At 46.0% G+C, this 27,827-nt stretch overlaps 1 protein-coding gene across 1 annotated transcript; it reads right to left on the bottom strand.

Annotated features, from left to right (window-relative positions):
• Positions 1 to 3,156: 3,156 nt before the first annotated feature.
• Positions 3,157 to 23,343, bottom strand: NOL9 (nucleolar protein 9). The gene is made up of 12 exons (XM_029066305.2): positions 22,936 to 23,343; positions 15,137 to 15,356; positions 13,410 to 13,537; positions 11,100 to 11,238; positions 10,492 to 10,588; positions 9,626 to 9,723; positions 7,978 to 8,139; positions 7,185 to 7,479; positions 6,598 to 6,709; positions 4,989 to 5,166; positions 3,969 to 4,102; positions 3,157 to 3,499 (listed from the first exon to the last, which is right to left on the bottom strand). Exons 1-12 carry the CDS (start codon positions 23,317 to 23,319, stop codon positions 3,425 to 3,427), a joined length of 2,022 nt encoding a protein of 673 aa, XP_028922138.1. The 5' UTR covers positions 23,320 to 23,343; the 3' UTR covers positions 3,157 to 3,424.
• Between the last annotated feature and the right edge of the window lie 4,484 nt (positions 23,344 to 27,827).

Below are 27,827 nucleotides of genomic sequence, written 5' to 3'. Positions count from 1 at the left end.
GAACCCGGAGGGACCTCTCCACAGTTAGGGGATGGAAGGACAAGGAGCCCTCAAACGAGGCTGAGAATGAATGGCCAGAGAGATGAGGAGAACCAGGGGAGGACAGAGTCAGTGAAGCCAAGGTTGGAAACGTATCCAGAAGGGGATGGTCCACAGTGTCAAAGGCAGCCGAAAGGCCGAGGAGGATTAGGATGGAGTAGGACACTGTTACTGTCGATAGATGGAACCAGATTTTGCGGGCTACCTTATGTGTATACTGTAAACTCATTGAGGACAGGGTTAGGGTCTACTTTCTCTACTGAATTCTCCCAAGCACTTAGTACTTAGTGCACACAACATACACAATAAAAACCATGGCTTGATTGACTGAGCCAACCTAAGAGCTCTGTGGAAGGGAGAATACAGGGCCTAAGTGAAATATGGTGGGAGGGTCCCTCAGTTCACAAGTCCCCACTGCTGCTCAAGTGGACTCTGGAGCACGGAAAGATGTATTTTTATCTTGAGTGGGCCTACACCCCCTGAGTTTTACAGGGTACACAATGAGAATGCTAGAGGCTTGGCTAAATATCACTGCTCCTCCTCTGGTCCCAGACTTGGAGAGGAGATTTTTGCCTAATACTCGGTACTTATGATGACTTCTCCAAGCACATCAATCTATAGTATTTATTGAGCACCTCTTGGGTACAGAACATGGTCGAGTACCTGAAAGGGGACAAAAGATGTAGTAGACACGATCCTTGACCACAAGAAGCTTACAATCTAACGAGAGAGACACAGGAACAAATAGAAGGAACTACTTTTAACACACTGGCAGAGAGGATGAAGGCAGCTCAGAGCACTGTTCTGAGCACTCAAACTCCCAAATGCCCTGGTTATGCACTTTCACTCTATCACAGATGACCAGCTCTGCCCGAGGTTGGTTGCCACCTGCTCCCCAGAAAAAATGAAATATTTATCATTTTTGTGTCTAATTTGTACAACAATTTTAAAACAGGAGAGTAAGTGGCCTGATAGAGCACAGGCCTGGGAGTCAAAAGGTCCTGGGTTCTAATCCCAGCTCTATTTGTCTGCTGAGTGAACTTGGGCAAGTCATTTCACTTCTCTGTGCCTCAGTTATCTCATCTATACAATGAGGATTAAGACTGCTAACACCACATGGGACAGGAACTTGGCCCAACCTGGTTATCTTGTACCTAGCTGAGTGCTTAGTACAGTGCCTGGTACATATGTAAGCACTTAAATACCATTCGAAAAGAATACAACTGTGGAAAATGCATGGGCCTGGGAGTCAACCTAGGTTCTAATCCTGGCTCTGCCATTTGTCTGCCGTGTGCCCTTTGGCAAGTCACTTTACTTCTCTGTGCCTCAACTGCCTAATCTGCAAAGTGGGTAGTCAATATCCATATTCTCTTCTACTTAAGACTGTGAACCATATGGGGTAGCTCATTATCTTGTATTTGCCTCAGCATATGACACATAGGAAGCGCTTAACAGTACAATTATTGTTGATATAGGCATCTCATTCCATCAAATTATTTTGGAATAAAGCTGCTAGCCCAGTTGGGTCTCCCAAATAATTCCTGATGAGTATAAAGACACAGGACTATCAATACACCTAGCAGGTGGAAGCTTTCAGGGTTTCTGAACAATCCTGGATTAAGATACATCAAAGAGTTAGAAAGGATCAGAATCAAACTGATTTTACTCAAGCACTTACTGTGTGCAGAGCACTGTACTAAACACTTGGGAGAGTACACTACAACAGAGTTGGTAGACATGTTCCCTGCCCACCACAAGCTTACAGTCTAAAGGGGAAGAGAGACATTAATATAAACAATGGACACATACATAAGAACTGTGCGAGAAAAACTTTAACTTTCCTATTCAGGCAGCTGTGTCAAAACTAAGTACAACACAATGTTCCTTGCCAAGTGACCCATAAAGAGTTCCACACAGACCAGCCCTGCAGTGTGTTTAGAAACAAAGGGATCTGGCCCCAACCTAACTTAGGTGGATGACCACTAAAATGAAACCAGTGAGTGGAAAGGCCAGAGATGGTCAGAGTTCTGCTCTTCCCCCATTAAGGAATGAGGATGCCCAAAAGAGGGATTTTCCAGCCATCTGAGGAATAAGCTAACACCACTCTTCCTAGTGTGAAACTAAAGCCCTCCAAAGTAATTTTAAATGAAAGTGGTATTTAAGCACTCACTATGTGCCAAGGACTGTACTAAGTGCTACAATGGATACAAGTTCATTAGGTACCACATTGGGCTCACAGTCTAAGTAGAAGTGGCGTGGCTCAGTGGAAAGAGCCTGGGCTTGGGAGTCAGAGGTCATGGGTTCGAATCCCAGCTCTGCCATTTGTCAGCTGCGTGACTGTGGCCAAGTCACTTAACTTCTCTGCGCCTCAGTTACCTCATCTGTAAACTGGGGATGAAGACTGTGAGCCTCACGAGGGACAACCTGATTACCTTGTATCTACCCCAGCGCTTGGAACAGTGCTCTGCACATAGTAAGCGCTTAACAAATACCAACATTATTATCATTAACGGCACTGAATGCCCACTTTGCAGATGACAGGAACTGAGGTAGAGAGAAGTGAAGTCACTTGCCCAAGGTCACACAGCAGGCAAGTGGAGGAGCCGGGATTAGAATGCAGGTCCCCAGACTCCCAGGCCCGTTCCCTTTCCACAACGCCTCGCTGCTTCCTTAAGAAAAGCAGACTGTAAGAGTAGCAGGCTGGGATGCCCAATAGAATTGGTGTTGGATCTCCATGCTGTTCTTTCCCCACATGTTTTTCTTCCTTGTGTCTATCACTTTATTCACGGCCTAAGCCTTTTATCCTCTGCACACAGTAAGTGTTCAATAAATATGACTGACTGAATGAATGAATCCTGACGGCCACAGCATTCTTCTTTTTACTTATCCTGACCCAGAGAGAACAGTTTTAAAGAGCTCTGCAGAGGTATGGCACTACAAAAATTCACTGAAAGAACTGTTACTCTACGAAAGATGTTCAAACTTTCCCCTGCTGCCCTTTTCTTCAAATCCCCATGAGTCAGCACAGGGAAAGGACCATGTAGGAAAAGGGGTTAAAAACCACGGCAACCAATTTTCTCCAAGGCTAAAGGAGAATCATATGGAGAGTCATAAGAGTAATGACTTGAAAAATATTTTAATTCAAAAACAGATAACATACAAAACTGAAATATGAACAGCAAGGGGAGAAGAGATGTTCACCCTTTCCGCCGGACACCCTTCCCACTGTACCTATAGCTTGTCCGCCAGCGGCAGGAAAATTGGTCAAGTTCTTTGGGAGATCTCTTTCTGTCCCTGTCCTAAAACACGCAAATCAAATCCTGAAGTGCATGCTTCAGTGGAGCTCCGGGATTCTGTTGCCTCCTCCTTTTTGAAGCTGTAGGTCTTAGATCCTTTCGGATCCGTAAATTTCAAAATTGTATTCGGAAGTGAGGTAAGGTATCTCTCCTTCAATTCCCGGCTGAAAAACACAAGCACACCCACACCATCCCAAAGAAAGATCAAAACCCTTCCAATCCGTGTTCTCTCCCTGGAAGGCAGGGAATAAGGACACGATTCAAAAGTCACTGGAACCCCAAAAACAGAAGCATTGTGAGTTTGCAAGCAATCGATAGTATTTGTTGAGCACTTTACTACGTGCAGAGCACTGTACTGAGCTCTTGGGAGAGTACAAAATAATTAACAGACATGTTCCCTGCCCATACCGAGCTTACAGTCTGGAAAATTGATGAAGATGGCCCACTATGCCTTTTCAAGATGTTTTCCTAATTTACAGTCCCTCTCACTTCCAGTTCTCAGAAACAAAGGTTGAGAAGGGGAGAAAAATCAGAGCTGGGCTGCTGGGCAACTAGACACAACCAACGAGCTTCTGAATAGGAACTCCAATGCTGATTTTAAATGGCTTGTGAAAGATCTCCCTGAAAACATACCTGGTTTTTGAAGACGGACTGGGGGACGACGACGTTTCCAATGAGCAGGCAGTTCACTAGCCTTAGTTTTTCTGGAGGCACGGGAGTGAGAATGTGGTAAAGTTTTTTCTCCATGTCAATCCCTCGGACAATACCTTCAAGATAAATTACAGTTGGGGCCTTAGCATTCTTATATTCTCAGGATAGCAGTATTGAAGCAGACAATTTAGAAAGTGACTAGTTGCCCGATACTGAGACGATGCAGAAATGCAACTGCCGTTTCCCAGCCTCTGCCTTTATCAATCAAATTGGAACCAGCGGGGCCTAGTGGAAAGATCACGGGGCTGGAAGCTGGGACACCTGAGTTCTAATTCTAGCTCCGCCATGTGCCTGCGGTGTGACCCTGGGTAAGTTACTTAAACTGCTTTGGGCTTCAGTTTCCTCATCTGTAAAATGGGAATTCAATACCTGTTCTCCCTCCCCGCTTAGACTGTGAGTCCCGTGTGGGACAGGTACAATGTCCCGTCTGACTCATCTGATTGCACTGTATCCACCCCAGTGCTTAGTGTAGTGCTTGGCACATAGTAAGCACCTAATGAATACCGCAATTTTACTATCATCATCGCTAACCACCAAAACTAATCTCAAATTTGCTCTTATAAGAGGCATCCAAAAATGGGCAGAAGGCTGGCGGCGACAATATCGGTTGAGGAAAAATCAAAAACACTACCACCACCACCACAAAAACCCCAACCAAACACACTTGATTGCTTGCTGGCCTTTTTCTTTCTCAATCTTCAAAGACTGAATGGCTCAAAGCAACCCACTTTCAGAGGAGATACAACTACCCTATTAATGTTTCCCACTAATCATCTTCTCAGTTTCAGAGCAACCTTTTAGGGGGATGGGGGGAGGAAAGTACAAGTCTTGGCGAAGAAGACCAAGCCTATTTCCTGACCCTGGCAGGAATGGGGATCAAATCCTGTAGGTTTTAATCTCTGAGACCCAAGTTTTTTTCTGTCAATTTTGGCTCAGACTCACCAAATCCCAAGCAATCACACATTGGAGTCTGTGTGAGCAAGATCGGCCCACTGCTTTGGCGCTTCACCTCATCCAGTATTCTGCAAAGGCCCACCCAGCTGGCGTTGACCGCATACAAGATATGAGCAGGAGCAACGTGAGTATGGATGACTTGTAGGGCAACTGCATTGAACGGTACCTAAAAAATAAATCCCCCAAACAATTAATTCTACCTTGAAATCCTCTGAATTACTCAGATGAAAAGTCTAATCTCCAAAATGAACCTCGTCATGTACCCTAGGGCGATTTACAAAATTCCAATCAATAGTCATTTCAGGGGAGTCAAGTAAAGGGCCTAGGTCAGATGAGGAAGTTGCAATTAGGAAATGGCAGCAGCATCCAAACGCTCTAAACCAGAAACCCTTGAGTTTTTTCTGCTGAGAGTACGATCGAAAAAGTACGCCTGCGAATGTCCTGTGGAGGTACTGGAAGTCTTTCGACCTGGTCGATGTGGAGACATCCACTACTGGTGAGCTTCCTAATGTATTGTCAAAATAAATTTAGAAACAAACTCCTGATATAATCTGATGGGATAAGAAAATAGCCCGAACCTCAATATTCTCCCACATTCCGGGACTTTACTGCCCCTTCAACCTCCCCGAGGCAGATGAAAAATGATTTTCATGTCAAATGGGGACTGGATAGCTGCTCTCTATTCTTCTTAGACCAAGAGCTGTGTGGGATGGGGACTGTGCCTGATCTGGCTCCCTTGTTTTATCTAGAACAGTCCTTCGCACAGAGTAAGCGCTTAACAAATACCATCATTATTATCTACCCTAGCACTTAACCCTTTTCTAATTGTTGTCTTTTTTTAAATGGTATTTGTTAGGCCCTTACTATACGCCAGGCACTGTACCATGCGCTGGGGTAGCTACAAGGTTATCAGGTCAGGCGTAGTCCCTGTCCCACATGGGGCTCACTGTCTTAATCCCCATTTTACCAACAGGGTAACAGATACAAAGGAGTGAAGTGACTTGTCCAAGGTCATACGGCAGACAAGTGGCGGAGCCGGGATTAGACGAGGGTCCTTCTAACTCCCAGCCCCAAGCTTTATCCATTAGGCCACGCGGCTTCTCTACTTAGTAAACAGTTAATAAATGACAGTAATAACAATAACCTCCAGGGGTCAAAGTGGAACAACCTCACCCGCGGAACCCTTAATTCCAAAAAAGGGGGCAATCGCCATAATATGCCTCCTTAAGCACACATCTGGAACAGATGCTCATGCTTAGCTGCTGGGTTCGAGCTTGGACGGCGATAATAATTATGGTATTTGTTAAGCGCCTGCTATGTGCCAGGCACCGTACTAAGCGCTGGGGTGGATATAAGCAAATCCAGTGGGACACAGTCCCGTCCTACAAGGGGGTCATAGTCTCAATCCCCATTTTCAAGATGAGGTCACTGAGCCACAGAGAAGGGAAGTGACACGGCAGACAAGTGACGGAGGCGGGATTAGAACCCATACCTTCTGACTCCCAGGCCCGTGCTCTATCCACTACCCCATGTTGCTTCCCAGCTGCGCTGGGAAAACAAAATCCAAATCCGCTTCTCCCCCAGACACTCAGATTACCTGATAGGGAATCAAACTATGCAAAGGAAAAATTGGTTTGAGCTCCAGAGGCTGTAGATGGCCAAGGTAACCTAACATTGTCATATCACGCAGGATGCGGGCACGAGACCACCTGGAAACACAATGAGAACCAGTTAGCAGGTGTCTGAGTGGGACAAGGTCCTCCCACTTGGAGACAATGGAACGCAGTGTATCTGTCATTTCAACAGTAGGAGTACGTTGGCTGCGCGATCATTTGTTCTAATGAACATGATTTGGTGTGTTCTGCCTTTAGATTTTTCTCCAATTTCGCCTCCTTTGACCAGATCAAGGGGAGAGGCTTCAACTTGGAAAATCTTTTTGCTTTTTTTCCCCCAGTTCCCTGAGACACCTGGTTAGTAAAGATTTCCGAGTGTCCGTACTCGATGCGGCAGCATTCCTGAAAGCGACAGATTCTTTCGGCACTTTCTCTGAAAGGCTGGACCAGCCCATAGATGTAGCAGCGGTCTGCCTTCCCCAGCTCTATCTAAGGCAGGGTTTTCACTGTATGCTTCACTCACACTATGGGAGGCATGGGTTTCCCAGCATCCCTTGAGTAACTTACTTACATTGAGCTCATACTCCCTGCTCCATCGAACTCTGAATGCACGATGCACAGCTTGTGTCCTGTGACTGAGGTGTGAAAACCTCTTTCCTCGTTGAACAACTCAAAATCCTCCATCTCAGAGAAGTTCAGGCTCTTATTTTTGACCTGAGGCATCCCTCTGGTAAGCAGACCGGAAGTAACCTCGATGAAGTCTGAGGTCAGGGAGGGCATTTCTTCACACCCATCAGCACTGAACTGAACTACGTGACTAGGTGACAGCAGTCGGATAAGGTCAATGAGGAGCAAAAGCCCATCATCTAGGAGGAAGGAAATTAAATAAACAATTCATTTATGGAAGTAAACACACCATTAAGTGGAGCTAATCAGCCAGGAATAACTGGCTTGTAAAAAAAGCCCTCAAAACAAACAAACAAACAAAACCCTCAACCCCAGTCTGGGTAAGGAATCATCCCATTTCATTTTGTACCTGGACTCAGACAACAGTCTTTATTCCAGCTTCTATTTTTCTCTGCTGCACAGGCCTGTTGTTAATGGTATCTGTTAAGCCCTTCTATGTGCCAGACACTGAACTGAGTGCTGGAGTAGACACAAGTTAACCACGTTGGACACAGTCCAGGTTCCTCACGGGGCTCACAGTCTTCATCTCCATTTTACAGATGAGCAAATTGAGGCACAGAAAAGTGGCCAGTCCAAGGTCACAGCAGATGAATGGCGGAGCTGGGACTAGAACTTAGGTCCTCCTGACCCCCAGGCCCACGCTCTGTCCATGAGGTCACGCTTTTCTCCAGGCTTACCTTTCACCCACCCCATTGTATTGACGATCAGGGGGGTTTCTCTCTTGTAGGAACTGAGTACGTATTTAACGATCTCGATATATCTTTCACAGTCTTCTTCACAATGAGTTTCACCATAATAAACCATTTTACGGGGTGCTCTCTGGTGAGTGAATGGTGGTCCTACAAAGATGACAAAGAATTTTGGACACTCAAGCATTTATCTAATAAGTGTGGCACCTGTTAAGTTCCATGCAACATACTAAGCACTGAGGTAGACAGAAGGTAATCATATCGGAATCAGTCCCTGTCCAACATGAGGCTCGCAGTCTAAACAGGAGGGAGAAAAGGAATTGAATCCCCAGTCTGTAGAAAAAGGAACTGAGGCACAGAGAAGTTTAGTGAATTGCCCAAGTTCACACAGCGAGTTAATAATAATGGCATTTATTAAGCGCTTACTATGTGCAGAGCACTGTTCTAAGCACTGGGGAAGATACAAGGTGATCAGGCTGTCCAACGTGGGGCTCACAACCTTAATCTCCATTTTACAGATGGGGTAACTGAGGCACAAAGTCTAGTGACTTGCCCAAAGTCACACAGCTGACAAGTAGCGAGGTCAGGATTAGAACCCACGTCCTCTGACTCTCCGGTCTGTTGTCTTTCCATCAAGCCACACTGCTTCCCTGAGTTGCATTCATGTGCAAATACAGCAATGACATTTGGTACATTTAGAAACACCAAATCATATATTAAAAATGAATGGTATTTACTGAGTGCCCACTGAACTGTGAAACACTGCACTAAGTATTAATAGAATGTCTACTACAGGTAGAGCAACAAGAACTTTAGAGAATACAAGAGGTAAAAACCACAATCTCTGCCCTAATGGAGTTTACAGTCTAGCTGGCAATGAATTGCCCTTTCTATTCAGAACCAATAGAATGGGATTCTATAGGAAAGGCTACTTGTCCTCTCTTCACGCTGCTGAGATTCTCCTTGTATTCCCCTTTTCACTGCACATTTAAACCTGGTCAACTGTCCAAATGACCAACACCTCTTAAAATTCTAGTTCTATATCCCAGAATAGTTTCTTCTAAAACTTTTAAAAACTAATTGAATGCATAGTTGACAAATTCAAAGGAAGTAACTAGCATGACTACTAAACCCATTCTACTAGTCAAAAAAATACTAGCTGTGTTTTTTGGGGGGTTTTTTGTTTCATTCTGGAAGGGGAAGGGACAGCAGGTAAGCAGGTAGAAAGCAAAGTGAGATCATGAAATCACTGGGCTTAGCGCAGCCAAAGGACCATATGTAACAAAGAACTCACTGGCAAGAAATTCCCCATTGATCAGATAGTTCTTTTCTCTACATTTCTAGATAACTGTTACATTTCTAGTTACATTTTTCCTGGAAACTGCAGGAGAAAAAAAACCAACCCATTTTCACCCGTGGCAGAGAACTTATTAGAAGACTCCAAATCCTGAATGTTTTGCTAAGAAATAACCATCTCTCCCTCTAGACTGTGAGCTCGTTGTAGGCAGAACTGTATCTGTTGTGATATTGTACTCTCCCAAGTGCTTAGTACAGGGCTTTGCACACAGTAAGCGCTCAATAAATTTGACTGAAATACAATTGGATATTGAATTTCTCAATGTATTTGAAAACCCACCAAGAAGAGGCTCCGTCACAGTAAGCAAAGAAATGCATCCAGGAGGAGTAAATTCTGTTTGTCCCAGATCACATTCCAAATAGTCAACGCTGGGGATACTGAAAGAAATGCAGATTTTTTTTTTCTTTTTTAACATTTTTCACACTCTAAAGGACAGTTCTGTAATTCAGCAGAATCCAACTTAACACATTTGAGTATCAGACAAAGGTGTGTTTATTAAAGTCTCTGTTCCTTCATTAATGGGCAAATCATATGCTCAGGAAAGTGGGGGACTGGGGGGTGTGGGGGGGGAACAACATAATCCCAGCCCAATGCTCTTTCCACCTAACTAAAGTAAACAGAGCACTTCATACATATGCACAGTAGCCTTCCTACAAAAGAGGCACATACGTTTCTTTTACCAAACCCGGGGACTGCCTGGACTGGTAGGGAACGGGGAGGTGAAGAGCCCAGGGTTAGGAGTTAGGAAACCTGGATTTTAGGTGTGGTTTTTGTCTGTTCTTAGGGAAGGCACTTAACCTCTCAGGACTTGTTTCCTTGGTGGTAAAAAGGGGAAAATAATTGCCGGCTCTTCCCTCCTTTAGGGGGCTAAGAGGATAAATGTGACAGTTGGTATGAAAGTACTAAGGAAATGAACAGCGGTATTAGTAAAGTAAGCCCAATTCGCCTCTCTTTTGAGGAATGGGTAAATTTAAGTCTAACCACACAGATCCTTCAAATATGAATTTTGAATTGTCTTTCAAAACTTAGAAACTCAGGCTCACCTTTTTTATTACTTAACTGCATAAAGTTAAAAGTAACACACATCTTTTTGCCAAAAGGTATTCCAGGGCCATTATCACTGAGGGAAAGAAGAGGCCTCTTACCTATTCAGCAGCTGGTTAATCAGGTATCTGTTAAAAGTTGACTTGCCAATATCCTTAGGGCCACAAGCCAGAATGACAGGGCAACCATCATCTTCCTCTGGAAGGAAAAAACAAATACCAGACACCTAAATTTTCAGAACTAAGCGAGGGCTTAGGAATCTCACTAAGTCTCTGGTGGCTTACAGTTTCATTTATGAACAAGCTGAAAGGCCAAGTGCCTTGGATGCATATGAGAGAAGGAAAAACGTTTACATTGGAGAAGAGGGGATAAGGAAGCAATGACAGAGATGAAAGGCAGCAAACACTCTCTCCCCTCCAGAAACAGCTAGAGATTGCAACACCACCACAAAGCACATCAAAACTCCAGCCACGGTTTCACTTACCCTCTCCTATTGACACTGTACCTATAGTCTGCCGTGAATTGAAGACACCTCTATAGATAGGTGTATCTGGTTTGGGGATGGAGGAGTTGGGGAGTTGGGGGGGGGGGGTGTGGGTGTGTGTGTGAGATTACGCCTGGACCATCACTGTGCTAATTAAAGAGGTTGGAGACCATTACCCACACTGTAATAACATCAATTGAAACAAAAAAGTTTAAAGCTACTCACCACGACAGACATAAATTAATTCTTCAATAGCTGAGATGCAACTTTCGGACAAGTGAAAGCCACTGCTTTCATCACATTTTGCAATGCCGGCAGAAGCCAGGACTTCATCTTCTGGAGTGATGGGGGTACTCTTTTCTTTCTAGACAGCAATAATCCCAATTTCAAAAGTAATTCAACTTTGCAAGGAAACCCTAGCCCAAAAGACAAATTTGATTTTTGAATGGCCACTTGAGGGCTTCTAAACAACTACTCCAAAACAACTTACAACAGTGCCCTGTGCCCAACGGGGGCTCGAGAAATACCATCACCACTACAAAAATAAATCTTCTCCCTTAACAAGGGAACTGGTATTTACTGAGCGCTTATTGTGTGCCTAGCACTATATTAAGCTCTAGGGAGAGTACAGCAGAGTTGCTAGATGCCATCTCTGCTCTCTAGGGCATGAAATCGTATTTAGTGAGCACTTACTGTGTGCAGAGGACTGTAACTAAACCCTTGGGAGAGTTCAATACAACAATAAACTGATACATTCCCTGCCCACAACAAGCTTACAGTCTGGGAAGGGCCGGGGGGAAGAGAAACACAAACACAGACATCAATTATAAATAAATGATGTGGGAGTCAAAAAACGGGAGTAGAGGATGACTCCAACACTGTTGGCTTCCAGGACTGACAGGGACTGAGACGGGAGGAGGACCTGTGATAAGGAGGAAAGATGAGGAGTCTGGATTTGGACAAGTTTGAGGCGCCTGCAGGACACCCAAGGGACGATGTCCTCGAAGCAAAAGGAAATGTGAGATAAGAGGTTAGATGAGAAGTTGGGGCTGGAGAGAGATGTTGGGGAACTAAATGCCTGGAGGTGGCATCAGGAACCATATGGGCTGATGAGATCGCAGAGAGAGCGGGTGCAGTGATAAGAGTTAGGGACCCAGGACAGAGCCTTGGGGAGCAACTAAGGTAGGGACTGTGAGATAGAAGAGTGGCCAGTGAATAATGATAGTAACAATAATAACAAATACTATTTATCATGCGCTTATTATGTGTCAACCACTTTACTAAGCGCTGGGAACCAAGATAATCCTCCCACATGGGGGTCACAGTCTAAGTTGGAGGGAGAATCCCCACTCTGCACATGAGGGAACTGAGGCACAGAGAAATGAAGCGACTTGCCCAAGGTCACGCGGCGACAAGTGGCGGGGGCCGGGATTAGAAACCAGGCCCTCTAACTCCCAGGTCTTTGTTCTTCCTATAGGCCACACTGCTCGAGGATGAGATCCAGAGGCAGTCAGAGAAGCAGGAGAACCAGAATATCATACTGGCAAAAAGGACGCATGATAGCGCATCAAGGGGAAGGGAGTCGATAACAGGGTCATAGCTGGCACAGAAGTTGAGGGTGGTTAGAACCGCACCGTTGGTGACCTAAAAATTCAAGTGTCAGTGGAGTGAAATGAAATCAAACACCGGATTCAAGCAGGTCCGAAAGAGTTTGTGGGAAAGAAATAAAAGCAGCGAGTGTACTGACCTATCCCAAGAGTCTGGGTCAGGAACAGGAGCAGGGAAGTGGGTCAGTCGCTGGAGGGGCTTGAAACCCAGGGAGGGCTTGATGAATGGGGGAGATGAGCTCATTCCAAGGTAGGAGGGATGGAGTTACCTTAGCGTAAGGCTGAAGATGGCCCAAGGGGAGGAGAGTGGGGGTGAGAGGGAGGAGAGGGTCAGGGGTGTCGATGAAGGCAGTGGATTGAGAGATCGGATGGTGATCTCCTCTTGCAAAACAGCAGAGAAGCAGGAGAAAGATGAGGACAGGGTAGTGGCATGGTGAGAAGATTTGTGGGGGGGCGGTGGTCATGGGGAGTTCACAGCTGATGGTTTCCATTTTACCAACAAAATAATCAGTGAGGCTATCAGCAGTCTGGGAGGGAAGCAGATGGAGAAACTGGGGGTCACGGAGGGAGTTAAAGGCATTATAAAAACAGAATAAACTCCACGGAAATGGAACTATTATCTCATCAGTGTATGGCATGAGGGAGACAACAGTAACAAAACGCTTTCCGAGGAATTCTCAGTGAACAGTACAGTGCTAACTTCTTTCAGTGAACATCAGTCATGAATCCCAGGCGTATGTAATATGCAAAACGATATTTGATCTACACTTTAGATGGGCATACTTTCCCTCAATAATACAGGTTTGCTTGATTGGGATCCCCTTCATAACAATCATCTGCACCTTTGCACTAGAAGATGCTACCGACCGAAATTCACCAACGGATGCGTGTGCGGAGGCAAGTGTCAGAACAAACCAATGAACACTACCGTTTTTGAGAAAATGTGAGTGAATTTCTGATGACTAAGAATGAAGCTTGTCACAGAGGTCTCCAGACGTTCCAGGAGGACAATGGAACACAGAGGGGAAAATTCTTTCATCAGCTGATTTCTGTTTGCTGCAAAATGACAGAGAGATTATTTTAGAAAAATAACAGTTCATCTGAACCCCAGGAGTGGACAGAAAAGAGCCCACAAATTACAAGGCTACAGAGAAAGTTATATTAACTATGCAGAACAACCATAACATCGTCTGCTAAAAACAAGCTAATGTTTTATGATGGAGGTTCGAGTTTGGCACCATGCAAAGAACAAGCTTAACTTAACCTCAAAGGATCAGGAGGAAATTTACATCAACAAAAAACGACTGTGTTACTTAACATGGAATTTGCCTAGGATGTTCCAGTTGGCAATTCCAGTACAAAAACAATTTAAAATTTGTTTGGATCCTGACAGCTCAACTCTCCCACAGTTCCAAAGGAACTTGCTAACTGAGCAATTAGGACATCGTCACTGGCCTTAAGTGCCTTCTGTGGGCAGAGGACTGTAAACAAAACTATCCCTACCCTCAACAGGATAACAATCTAATAGTTTCTAGGGCTTGGCCACAAATCAATCGAATTGATTGAGCACTGTGTGTAGAGCACTGTACTAAGCGTGTGGGAGAGTACAACAGAACAGAGTTGGTGGACACATTCCCTACCCACAATAAGCTTAAAGCCTAGAGAGGGAGACAGGCGTTAATATAAATTACAGATACGTGTAAGTCCTGTGGGGCTGAGGGAGGGGTGAATAAAGAATGCAAATCTCAGTGCAAGGATGAATAGACAGGAGTGGGAGAAGAGGAAATGAGGGCTTAGCCGGGGAAGACCTCTAGGAAGCACGAGGCTTTCAAGGTGGGGAGTGTGATCGAGGCTTTCAAGGTGGGGGATGTGATCGTCTGTCGGATCAGAAGAGGGAGGGTATTCCAGGCCAGAGGCAGGATGTGGATGAGGGGTCAGCAGTGCGATAGTCGAGCTCAAGGTACAGTGAGTAGGCTGGCATTAGAGGAGCAAAGTGTGAGGACTGGGTTGTAATAGGAAATCAGGGAGGTAAGGTAGAAGGGAGCCAAGGGGCAAGGTGACTGAGTGCTTTAAAGACTAAGGTAAGGAGTTTCTGTCTGACGGATGGGCCCACTGGAGGTTCGAGGAGTGAAGAAAAATGGCCTGAATGTTTCTGTAGAAAAATGATTGAGGCAGCAGAGTGAAGTATGGACTGGAGTGGGGTGTGAAAGGAGGCATGGAGTTCCACGGTAGGATAGGATACTTGATTGGATTATGGGGGGAGCAGTTTGGAAGGAGAGGAAAGGGGAGGATTTTACTACCCTGCAGAGCTGACATTTATCCTAATACCAGATCTACTTTCCTCAGTTACAGGAATAATTCCAAAGGCTTTTTCCTAATGACTGGATCCTCTCGAGCATGATGGCATAACAAAGTAACCCATCGCCTTGTGCCCCCCAAAATATATACTTACTGCATAGTCTCCCCAAACTGGAGAGAGCCCCAACAAAATTTCTTCATATCTCAACAATTTGAGTGGGTTCGTGTCTTCAAAAATTATAACCACACACACAATTATATCCACACACACATCCATGTGCACACACTTTCTCTCATAGATGAAATTCACCATCAGTGGTGTCTTCAAATATAAAGGACAACTCGAGCTGTAATTACCTAGGGAAAGATGTGCCTTAAGTAACTCCCGGGCTTCCGATCTCATCTCCTTCTTGGTCTTTTCAGGCATGGAGTAGCTGACGGCTTCGATAGAGAGAGCACAGTGGGTCTGGGAAGAGTAGAGGTTGGAGGGCGGCTGGCCCGGGCTGAGGGTAAAACCAAACATCTGCACCTGGCCGTACAGACACGTCACTTGGCATTTTCCGGTGAACGTCAGAATCTAACAGAGGGAAAGAGATGGTAGAGAATGCATAATGGCAGACTACAGACTGGGTTCGGCACTGTACTCATTACTGTAACAGGACCCTCACTCAATCAGCTCTCCCCCTCCTACCTACAGGGAAGCAGTGTGGCTCAGTGAAAAGAGCACGGGCTTGGGAGTCAGAGGTCATGGGTTCGAATCCCAGATCTGCCACTTGTGAGCTGTGTGACTGTGGGCAAGTCACTTAACTTCTCTGTGCCTGTTACCTCATCTGTAAATTGGGGATTAAGACTGTGAGCCTCACGTGGGACAACCTGATTACCCTCTATCTACCCCAGCGCTTAGAACAGTGCCCTGCACATAATAAGCGCTTAACAAATACCAACATTATTATTACCTAGCCTCCCTCACACGCTTCGCTCCTCTAACGCCAACCGACTCACTGTACCTCGATCTCATCCTTCTGGCCGTTAGCTCTGACATAAACCCTCCTTCCGGCCTGGAACTCGCTCCCGCTTCATACCTGACAGACCACCACTCTCCCCACCTTCAAAGCTCCAAGGAATATGTCTATTGTTATACCATATTCTCCCAAGCGCTCAGAACAGTGCTCTGCACACAATCAGTGCTCAAAAAATTCGACTGAATGAATATCTTCTCCAAGATTTCCCTGAAAAACCTCATTTCCCCACCCTATTCGCCCTCCTTTCTGCATCATCTAGGCACTTAGGTCTGTGTCTCACACTCTGATAATCACCCCACTCCCAGAGCCAAAGCATTTAAATATATATCCTTATACTCTACCACTTCCCTATCTGTAATTTCATTTTAATGCCCATCTCTGCAACTGGACTCTAAATTCCTTGAGGTCAGGTATCATGTCTCCCAACTCACCGTACTGTATTATTATTATTCTCTCTCCACTTTAAAGTCTTACTGAAGGCACATCTTCTCCAAGAGACCTTCTCTGACTAAACCCTTCTTTCCTCTTCTCCGGCTCCCTTCTGCATCAACCTGACTTGCTCCCTCCATTTACGCTCCCCAACCCTACAACACTTACGTACATATTTGAAATTTATTTATTCGTATTAGTATCTGTCTCCCCCTCCAGACTGTAAGCTCGATGTGGGCAGGGAATGTGTGTGTTTGCTGCAATAGTGTACTCTCCCAAGCAATTAGTACAGTGCTCTGCACAGTCAACACTCAAATACAGCTGAATGAATCATTACGGTATTTCGATATTTAAGCGCTTACTATGTGTCGAGCACTACGGTAGGTGCGACACAATCAGGTCGGAAACAGTCCCTGCCTCACATGGGGCTCACTACCTAAGCAGGAGGCAGGACAGGCATTTAATCCCCATTTTTGCGGATGAGGGAACTGAGGCACAGAGAAGTGACTTGCCCAAGATCACGGAGCAGGCAATTAGAACTCAGGTCCTCTGGCTCCCGGGCCTGTACTCTTTCCATTAGGTCACACTGACTCTCTACTCTCCCAAACGCTTAGTGTAGTGCTCGATTCAAAAGAAGCGCTCGATAAATATCAGCGAGTGACTGATCCTGATCCATGTTTAAGTGCCTTGGGCATCCACCAGTTGAATATCTGTATCATGTGGTTGGAAAATCAAGCAGCAGTAAGTCTTGAAGGAGAATATCGGGGGTGGACAATAAAATCTGCTGCCCGGGGACCCCCAGATTGATTCCTTTTATTCTGGCTTCCCTCACTGCCAATCCCAAACTACCCATCCCCGTGTTCTTATTTCTCCCACTGCCCCTTTAGTCCTTATTCCCCATCACCTCCCACCCCCTGCCTGCTCCTATCTTTGTCTCTCAACTCTCATACACTGTACTACTTCCAAGTGGTGAGTGTGGCATGGCCTAGTGGATAGAGCACAGGTCAGAAGGTCATAGGTTCGAGAAGAAGCGTGGCTCAGTGGAAAGAGCATGGGCTTGGGAGTCAGAGGTCATGGGTTCGAATCCCAGATCTGCCGCTTGTCAGCTGTGTGACTGTGGGCAAGTCACTTGACTTCTCTGTGCCTCAGTTACCTCATCTGTCAAATGGGGATGAAGACTGTGAGCCTCATGTGGGACAACCTGATTACCCGGTATCTACTCCAGCGCTTAGAACAGTGCTTTGCACATGGTAAGCGCTTAACAAATACCAACATTGTTATTATTACTAATGCCGGCTCCGCCACTTGTCTGCCTGGGGACCTTAACTTCTCTGTGCCTCAGTTACCTCATCTGTAAAACGGGAACTGAGTCTGCGAGTCCCACGTGGGGCAAGGGACGGTGTCCACCCCGATTTGTTTGTGTCTACCCCAGCGCTTGGTATTGTGCCTGGCACATGGTAAGTGCTTAACAAATCCCATAATTACTCCTAGGAGAAGCAGCGTGGCCTAGTGTAAAGAGCACGGACTTGGAAGTCAGAGGCTGTAGGTTCTAATCCCGGCTCTACCGCCTGTCAGCTGTGTGACTCTGGGCAAGTCACTAAGCTTCTCCATGCCTCAATTCCCTCATCTGTAAAATGGGGATTAAGACTGTGAGCCCCACGTGGGGCGCCCTTATAAACCTGTATCTACCCCAGTGCTTAAAACAGTGCTTGGCGCATAGTAAGCGCTTCACAAATACCATCATTATTATTATAATGTTCTGTACACAGTAAGCACTTGACAGATCATTCGATTGTACTTACTGAATGCATACTGTGTGCAGAGCACTGTACTAACCACTCGGGAGAAGACAATACAACAGATAATAATAATGATGGTATTTGTTAAGCACTCAGTATGTGCCGGACACTGTACTAAGCGCAGGGGTAGATACAAGGTAATTGGGTTGGGCAGTCCCTGTCCCTCGTGGGGCTCAGTTTTAATCCCCATTTTACAGATGAGGGAACCGAGGCCCAGAGAAGTGAACCCAGAAGGCCTTAGAGAAGCAGCGTGGCTCAGTGGAAAGAGCACGGGCTTTGGAGTCAGAGGTCATGAGTTCGAATCCCAGCTCTGCCACTTGTCAGCTGTGTGACTGTGGGCAAGTCACTTAACTTCTCTGGGCCTCAGTTACCTCATCTATATAATGGCGATTAAGACTGCGAGCCCCATGTGGGGCAACCCGATTCCCCTATGTCTACCCCAGCGCTTAGAACAATGCTCTGCACATAGTAAGCGCTTAACAAATACCACCATTATTATTACTAGACTGAGTCCTCCCTTTCCCTCTGCTCCTCCTGGCCTCCCCATTCACCCTTCCCCTCCCCAAAGCACTTATGCATCTTTGTATATATTATTTATTACTCTATTTATTTTGCTAATGATGTATATATATACCTATGATTCTATTTATCTTGATGATATTGACGCCACACTATTTGTTCTGTTTTGCTTTCAGTCTCCCCCGTTTAGACTGTGAGCCCGTTGTAGGGCAAGGATGGTCTCTATTTGTTGCCAAACTGTCCATTCCAAGCACTTAGTCCAGTGTTCCGCACACTGTAAGCGCTCAATCAATACGACAATGAATGACTGGCCCAAAGCCACAGAGTACAGAAGTGGTAACAAAAATAATGATAATAATAATAATAGCATTTATTGAGCCCTTACTATGTGCAGAGCACTGTACTAGTCATTCAATTGTATTTATTGAGCGCTTACTATGTGCAGAGCACTCTACTAAGCGCTCGGAATGTACAATTCGGTAGCAGATAGGGACCATCCCTGCCCCACGACGGGTTCACTGTCTAAACGGGGGAGACGGACAGCAACCGAATTGTCCATTCCAAGTGCTTAGTACAGTGCTCAATAAATACTATTGAATGGAGACTGTGAGCCTGTCATTGGGCAGGGATGGTCTCTGTTGCCTAACTGTTCATTCCAAGCGCTTAGTACAGTGCTCTGCACCTAGTAAGCGCTCAATCAATACTACTGAATGGAGAGTGTGAGCCCTTCATTGGGCAGGGATGGTCTCTATCTGTGGCCGAATTGTCCGTTCCAAGCGCTTAGTACAGTGCTCTGCATCTAGTAAGTGTTCAATAAATACGATTGAATGAATGAACAAAACAAGAAGACAACGTCATCAAGATAAGTAGAACCGAGGGGATGCACACCTCGTTAAGGAAATAAATAGGGTAATAAATAACATATATCAATGAGCGCGGAGCGGGGTGGGGGGGCTCGTGGCTCAGTGGAAAGAGCCCGGGCTTAGGAGTCATAGGTCATGGGTTCGAATCCCGGCTCTGCCACTCATCTGTATGACTCTGGGCAAGTCACTTCACTTCTCTGTGCCTCAGTTACCTCATCTGGAAAATGGGGGTGAATAATAACAATAATAATGTTGGCATTTGTTAAGTGCGTACTATGTGCAGAGCACTGTTCTAAGGGCTGGGGTAGATCCAGGGTAACCAGGTTGTCCCCTGTGAGGCTCCCAGTTAATCCCCATTTTCCAGATGAGGTCACTGAGGCCCAGAGAAGTGACTTGCCCACAGTCACCCTGCTGCCCAGTGGCAGATCCGGGATTCAAACTCACGACGTGACCCCCAGGCCGGGGCTCTTTCCCCTGAGCCACGCTGCTTCACCTCAGGTGGGACAACCTGATGACCCTGGATAATAATAATAATGGCATTTGTTAAGTGCTTAGTACGTGCAAAGCACTATTCTAAGCACTGGAGAGGATACAAGGTGGTCAGGTTGTCCCACGTGGGGCTCACAGTCTTAATCAGAGAAGCAGTGTGGCTTAGTGGAAAGAGCACGGGCTAGGGAGTCAGAGATCATGGGTTCAAATCCCCGCTCTGCCACTTGTCAGCTGTGTGACTTTGGGCAAGTCACTTCACTTCTCTGGGCCTCAGTTACCTCATCTGCAAAATGGGGATGAAGACTGTGAGCTCCATGTGGGACAACCTGATCACCTTGTATCCCCCTGGCGCTGAGAACAGTGCTTTGCACATAGTAAGCGCTTAACAAATACCGTTATTATTATTAATCCCCATTTTCCAGATGAGGTCACTGAGGCCCAGAGAAGTGACTTGCCCAGTCACACAGCTGACAAGGGGCGGAGCTGGGATTTGAACCCATGCCCTCTGACTCCCAAGCCTGGACTCTTTCCCCTGAGCCACACTGCTTCACCTCACGTGGGACAACCTGATGACCCCGGATAATAATAATAATGATGGCATTTGTTAAGCGCATACTATGTGTCAAGTACTGTTCTAAGCGCTGGGGAGGATACAAGGTGATCAGGTTGTCCCATGTGGGGCTCACAGTCTTAATCCCCATTTTCCAGATGAGGTCACTGAGGCCCAGAGAAGTGACTTGCCCAAAGTCACACAGTTGACAAGGGGCGGAGCCGGGATTCGAACCCATGATCTCTGACTCCCAAGCCCAGGCTCTTTCCACTGAGCCACGCTGCTTCTCCAAGCCCTGGATAATAATAATAGTTTTGGTATTTAAGTGCTTCCTATGTGCAGAGCACTGTTCTGAGCGCTGGGGGAGAGACAGGGTCATCAGGTGGTCCCACATGGGGTTCCCGGTTAATCCCCATTTTCCAGATGAGGTCACTGAGGCCCAGAGAAGTGACTTGCCCAAAGTCACACAGCTGACAGGCAGCAGAGCCGGGATTTAATAATAATAATAATAGTCATGTTGGTATTTAAGCACTTATTATGTGCAGAACATTGTTCTAAGGGCTGGGGGGGATCCAGGGTCATCAGGTTGTCCCACGTGGGGCTCCCAGTTAATCCCCATTTTCCAGACGAGGTCACTGAGGCCTAGAGAAGTGACTTAATCACAGTCACACAAGTGGCAGGGCCGGGATTTGAACCCCACGCCCTCCGACTCCCCAGCCCAGCCTCTTGCCACTGAGCCACGCTGCTTCTCTAAGCGCTGGATAATAATAATAATGTTGGTATTTGTTAAGTGCTTACTATGTGCAGAGCCCTGTTCTTAGCGCTGGGGGGAGAGCCAGGGTCATCAGGTGGTCCCACGGGGGGCTCACAGTTAGTCTCCATTTTCCAGACGAGGTCACTGAAGCCCAGAGAAGTGACTTGCCCAAAGTCCCACTGCTGACAGGCGGTGGAGCCAGGATTTAATAATAATAATACTGTGGGTATTTGTTAAGCGCTTCCTATGTGCAGAGCACTGTTCTAAGCACTGGGGGAGAGACAGGGTCATCAGGTGGTCCCACGTGGGGCTCCCAGTTAATCCCCATTTTCCAGACGAGGTCACTGAGGCCCAGAGAAGTGACTTGCCCTAAGTCCCACCGCTGACAGGCGGCGGAGGCTGTATTTAATAATAATAATAATGATAATAATAATAACGTTGGTATTTGTTAAGCGCTTGCTGGGGGAGATCCAGGGTCATCAGGTGGTCCCACGTGGGGCTCACAGTCTTAATCTCCATTTTCCAGACGAGGTCACTGAGGCCCAGAGAAGTGACTTGCCCACAGTCCCACAAGTGGCAGAGGCGGGATTCGAACCCACGCCCTCCGACTCCCCAGCCCGGCCTCTTGCCACTGAGCCACGCTGCTTCTCCCCCAGCGCTTCGGAGAGCGCTGTGCACCTAGTTAGTGCCATTCTATTTAGTTGCCATTGCTTTTAAGAGCTGTTCTTCCCCTCGACTCTATTTATTGCCATTGTTCTTGTCTGTCCGTCTCCCCCGATTAGACCGTGAGCAGGGACTGTCAACGTCAAACGGCAGGGACCGTCTCTATCTGTTGCCGACTTGTTCATTCCAAGCGCTTAGTCCAGTGCTCTGCACATAGTAAGCGCTCAATCAATACTATTGAATGAAGGAATGGCCTTGTCTGTCTTCCCCGATGAGACTGTAAACCCGTCAAAGGGCAGGGACTGTCTCTCTCTGTTGCCGTCTTGTCCATTCCAAGCGCTTAGTCCAGTGCTCTGCACATAGTAAGCGCTCAATCAATACTATTGAATGAAGGAATGGCCTTGTCTGTCTTCCCCGATGAGACTGTAAACCCGTCAAAGGGCAGGGACTGTCTCTCTCTGTTGCCGTCTTGTCCATTCCAAGCGCTTAGTCCAGTGCTCTGCACATAGTAAGCGCTCAATCAATACTATTGAATGAAGGAATGGCCTTGTCTGTCTTCCCCGATGAGACTGTAAACCCGTCAAAGGGCAGGGACTGTCTCTCTCTGTTCCCGTCTTGTCCATTCCAAGCGCTTAGTCCAGTGCTCTGCACATAGGAAGCGCTCAATCAATACTACTGAATGAATGAATGAATGGCCATTGTTCTTGTCTGTCCGTCTCCCCCGATTAGACCGTAAGCCCGTCAAACGGCAGGGACTGTCTAGATCCCTATCTGTTGCCGACTTGTTCATTCCAAGCGCTTAGTCCACATAGGAAGCGCTCAATCAATACTATTGAATGAAGGAATGGCCTTGTCTGTCTCCCCCGATGAGACCGTAAGCCCGTCAAAGGGCAGGGACTGTCTCTCTCTGTTGCCGACTTGTGCATTCCAAGCGCTTAGTCCAGGGCTCTGCACATAGGAAGCGCTCAATCAATACTACTGAATGAAGGAATGAAGGTAGGAAGCGCATCACGGTCTCCCCGCGGGCTGGGGCGGGGTGGGGCTTGGTGTGGGGCAGAGAGTGGGCACCTGAGCGCGGGGCAGGAGCAGCACGGCCCGGCCGTCGCCCGCCTCCAGGGCCAGGCCGGTCCAGGGCGGGGGCGACGGCCTCCGGGAGCTGCCGTCGTCGTCGTCGTCGTCGTCGTCGTCGTCGTGGTGGTGGTGGTGGTCGCGGTGGTGGCGGTCCCGCTCCTCGTCGTCCGACCGGTCCTCCATCTCCTCCGCGTGGTGCGGCGCGTGTGCCCGCGGGGACGGCTGCCCCTGCCGCCGCTCCCGCCTCTTTCGCAGCTGCGGCCGCCGCCGCGTCCGCTGGGCTAAGCCGAGCGCCGAGCGGGGGCGGCCCTGGCCCGGCCGCGGCAGCGACCACAGCAGCCGGCACCGCCGCCATTTGCTGCCCGACACCACGTCCGCCATGGCGGACCCCGACCCCGACGCCGCCGCGCGCCCGTTCTCGCGACAACTCCCGCCCGCCCGACCATAGAGTCGCCGGGGCAGAGGGGCCGGGCCCGCCGCCGGCGCTCCCCCCCCCCCGCCCCGGCCACCGCCGCGCGCGGTCATAGAGTCGCCGGGGCAGAGAGGCCCCCGTGGGAGGGTGCGGGGCCGCTGCGCCCCCGCCTGGGGGCCGCCGGACCTCCGCCTTCCTTCCTGCCCGGAGGCGCTTGGGGTGGGAGAAGGGCGGTCGGTCGGGCCGTCCTTTCTCTTTATGCATCCGTTCATGCGATCCCATTGATCGGCTCGTTCATTCAGGCGATCCTATTGATTGATTGGTCCACTCAATCAAAACTATTTATTCATCCGTTCATGCGATCCTATTGATCGGCTCGTTCATTCGGACAATCCTTTTTATTCATCCGTTCATGCGATCCTATTGATCGGCTCGTTCATTCATTCAGTCGATCCTATTCGTTCATTCATGCGATCCTATTGATTGATTGGTCCATTCAATCAAAACTAATAATAATAATAATGTTGGTATTTGTTAAGCACTTATTATGTGCAGAGCACTGTTCTAAACGCTGGGGTAGACACAGGGGAATCAGGTTGTCCCACGTGGGGCTCACAGTCTCAATCCCCATTTTACAGATGAGGGAACTGAGGCACAGAGAAGTTAAGTGACTTGCCCACAGTCACACAGCCGACAAGTGGCAGAGCTGGGATTCGAACTCATGAGCCCTGACTCCAAAGCCCATGCTCTTTCCACTGAGCCACGCTGCTTCTCTATTTATTCATCCGTTCATGCGATCCTATTGATCGGCTCATTCATTCAGACAATACTATTTATTCATCCGTTCATGCGATCCCATTGATCGATTCATTCATTCAGTCGATCCTATTCATTCATTCATGCGATCCTATTGATTGATTGGTTCATTCAATCAAAACCATTCATTCATTCATGCGATCCTATTGATCGGCTTGTTCATTCAGGCAATCCTATTTATTCATCCGTTCATGCGATCCCATTGATCGATTCATTCATTCAGTCAGTCGATCCTATTCGTTCATTCATGCGATCCTATTGATTGATTGGTTCATTCAATCAAAACTATTTATTCATCCGTTCATGCGATCCTATTGATCGGCTCGTTCATTCAGACAATCCTATTTATTCATCCGTTCATGCGATCCCATTGATCGATTCATTCATTCAGTCGATCCTATTCATTCATTCATGCAATCCTATTGATTGATTGGTTCATTCAATCAAAACCATTCATTCATTCATGCGATCCTATTGATCGGCTTGTTCATTCAGACAATCCTATTTATTCATCCGTTCATGCGATCCCATTGATCGATTCATTCATTCAGTCAGTCGATCCTATTCGTTCATTCATGCGATCCTATTGATTGATTGGTTCATTCAATCAAAACTATTTATTCATCCGTTCATGCGATCCTATTGATCGGCTCGTTCATTCAGACAATCCTATTTATTCATCCGTTCATGCGATCCCATTGATCGATTCATTCATTCAGTCGATCCTATTCATTCATTCATGCAATCCTATTGATTGATTGGTTCATTCAATCAAAACCATTCATTCATTCATGCGATCCTATTGATCGGCTTGTTCATTCAGACAATCCTATTTATTCATCCGTTCATGCGATCCCATTGATCGATTCATTCATTCAGTCAGTCGATCCTATTCGTTCATTCATGCGATCCTATTGATTGATTGGTTCATTCAATCAAAACTATTTATTCATCCGTTCATGCGATCCTATTGATCGGCTCGTTCATTCAGACAATCCTATTTATTCATCCGTTCATGCGATCCCATTGATCGATTCATTCATTCAGTCGATCCTATTCATTCATTCATGCAATCCTATTGATTGATTGGTTCATTCAATCAAAACCATTCATTCATTCATGCGATCCTATTGATCGGCTTGTTCATTCAGACAATCCTATTTATTCATCCGTTCATGCGATCCCATTGATCGATTCATTCATTCAGTCAGTCGATCCTATTCGTTCATTCATGCGATCCTATTGATTGATTGGTTCATTCAATCAAAACTATTTATTCATCCGTTCATGCGATCCTATTGATCGGCTCGTTCATTCAGACAATCCTATTTATTCATCCGTTCATGCGATCCCATTGATCGATTCATTCATTCAGTCGATCCTATTCATTCATTCATGCAATCCTATTGATTGATTGGTTCATTCAATCAAAACCATTCATTCATTCATGCGATCCTATTGATCGGCTTGTTCATTCAGACAATCCTATTTATTCATCCGTTCATGCGATCCCATTGATCGATTCATTCATTCAGTCAGTCGATCCTATTCGTTCATTCATGCGATCCTATTGATTGATTGGTTCATTCAATCAAAACTATTTATTCATCCGTTCATGCGATCCTATTGATCGGCTCGTTCATTCGGACAATCCTTTTTATTCATCCGTTCATGCGATCCCATTGATCGATTCATTCATTCAGTCGATCCTATTCATTCATTCATGCGATCCTATTGATTGATTGGTTCATTCAATCAAAACTATTTATTCATCCATTCATGCGATCCTATTGATCGGCTTGTTCATTCAGACAATCCTATTTATTCATCCGTTCATGCGATCCCATTGATCGATTCATTCAGTCAGTCAATCCTATTCATTCATTCATGCGATCCTATTGATTGATTGGTTCATTCAGTCAATCCTATTTATCATCCATTCATGCGATCCTATTGAGCAATTCATTCAGTCAGTCAATCCTATTCATTCATTCATTCATGCGATCCTATTGATTGATTCATTCAGTCAGTCAATCCTATTTATTCATCCGTTCATGCGATCCTATTGATCGGCTCGTTCATTCAGTCAGTCAATCCTATTCATTCATTCATGCGATCTTATTGATCGATTCATTAATTCAGTCAATCCTATTGATTCCTTCATTCATGCGATCCTATTGATTGATTGATTCATTCAGTCAATCCTATTAATTCATTCATTCATGCGATCCTATTGATGGACTCATTCATTCAATCCTATTCATTCATTCATTCATTCAATAATATTTATTGAGCGCTTACTATGTGCAGAGCACTGTACTAAGCGCTTGGAATGTACAAATCATGTCATCCTATTGATTGACTCATTCATTGTCAGGCAATCCTATTTATTCATTTATTCGTGCAATCCTATTGATTGACCCATTCATTCAGTCTGTCAATCTTATTTATTCATTTATTCGTGCGATCCTATTGATTGACTCATTCATTCAATCAATCCTATTTATTCATTCGTTCATGCGATCTTATTGATTGGCTCATTCATTCAGTCCGTCAATCCTATTTATTCATTCGTTCATGCAATCCTGTTGATTGGCTCATTCAGTCAGTCAGTCCATCAATCCTATTTATTTATTTATTCGTTCATTCATTCATGCGATCCTATTGATTGGCTCGTTCAGTCAGTCCATCAATCCTATTTATTTATTCATTCATTCATTCATGCGATCCTATTGATTGACTCATTCATTCAATCGGTCAATCCTATTTATTCATGCAATCCTATTGATTGACGCATTCATTCAGTCAGTCAATCCTATTTATTCAGCCATTCGTGCAATCCTATTGATCGACTCATTCATTCATTCATTCTGTCTGTCAAGCCTATTTATTCATTCATTCATTCATGCGATCCTATTGATTGGCTCATTCATTCAGTCGGTCAATCCTATTTATTCGTTCATTCATGTGATCCTATTGATTGGCTCATTCATTCATTCAATAGTATTTATTAAGTGCTTATTATGTGCAGAGCACTGTACTAAGCGCTTGGAATGTACAAATCATGCCATCCTATTGATTGACTCATTCACTGTCGGTCAATCCTATTTATTCATTCATTCATTCATGCAATCCTATTGATCGGTTCATTCATTCAGTCAGCCCATCCTATTTATTCATCCATTCACGCGATCCTTTTGATCGACTCATTCAGTCAGTCAGGCAATCCTATTTATTCATTCGTGCGATCCTATTGATCGGCTCATTCATTCAGTCAATCCTATTTATTCATTTATTCACGCAATCCTATTGATTGACTCATTAATTCAGTCGTATTGATTGAGCGCTTACGGTGGGCAGAGCGCTGGACTAAGCGCTTGGAATGGACAGATCGGCCACAGAGAGAGACCATCCCTTCCCCAAAAATGGGCTCACAAGTGTAAAAGGTGGAGACAGACAACAAAACAAAAAGTAGTCGTTCATTCATTCAATTGTATTTACTGAGCGCTTGCTGTGGCAGAGCACTGTACTGAGCGCTTGGAATGCACAGTTCGGCAACAGATAAAGACCATCCCTGCCCAACTACGGGCTCACAGTCTAAAAGGGGGAGACAGACGGCAAAACAAGTAGTCATTCATTCATTCAATTGTATTTACTGAGC

This window comes from Ornithorhynchus anatinus, chromosome 5 (assembly GCF_004115215.2).
Source record: "Ornithorhynchus anatinus isolate Pmale09 chromosome 5, mOrnAna1.pri.v4, whole genome shotgun sequence".
Classification (NCBI taxonomy): domain Eukaryota; kingdom Metazoa; phylum Chordata; class Mammalia; order Monotremata; family Ornithorhynchidae; genus Ornithorhynchus; species Ornithorhynchus anatinus.
Note: the sequence above shows the minus strand (reverse complement) of the source record. Positions and strands in the feature narration are given on the sequence as shown.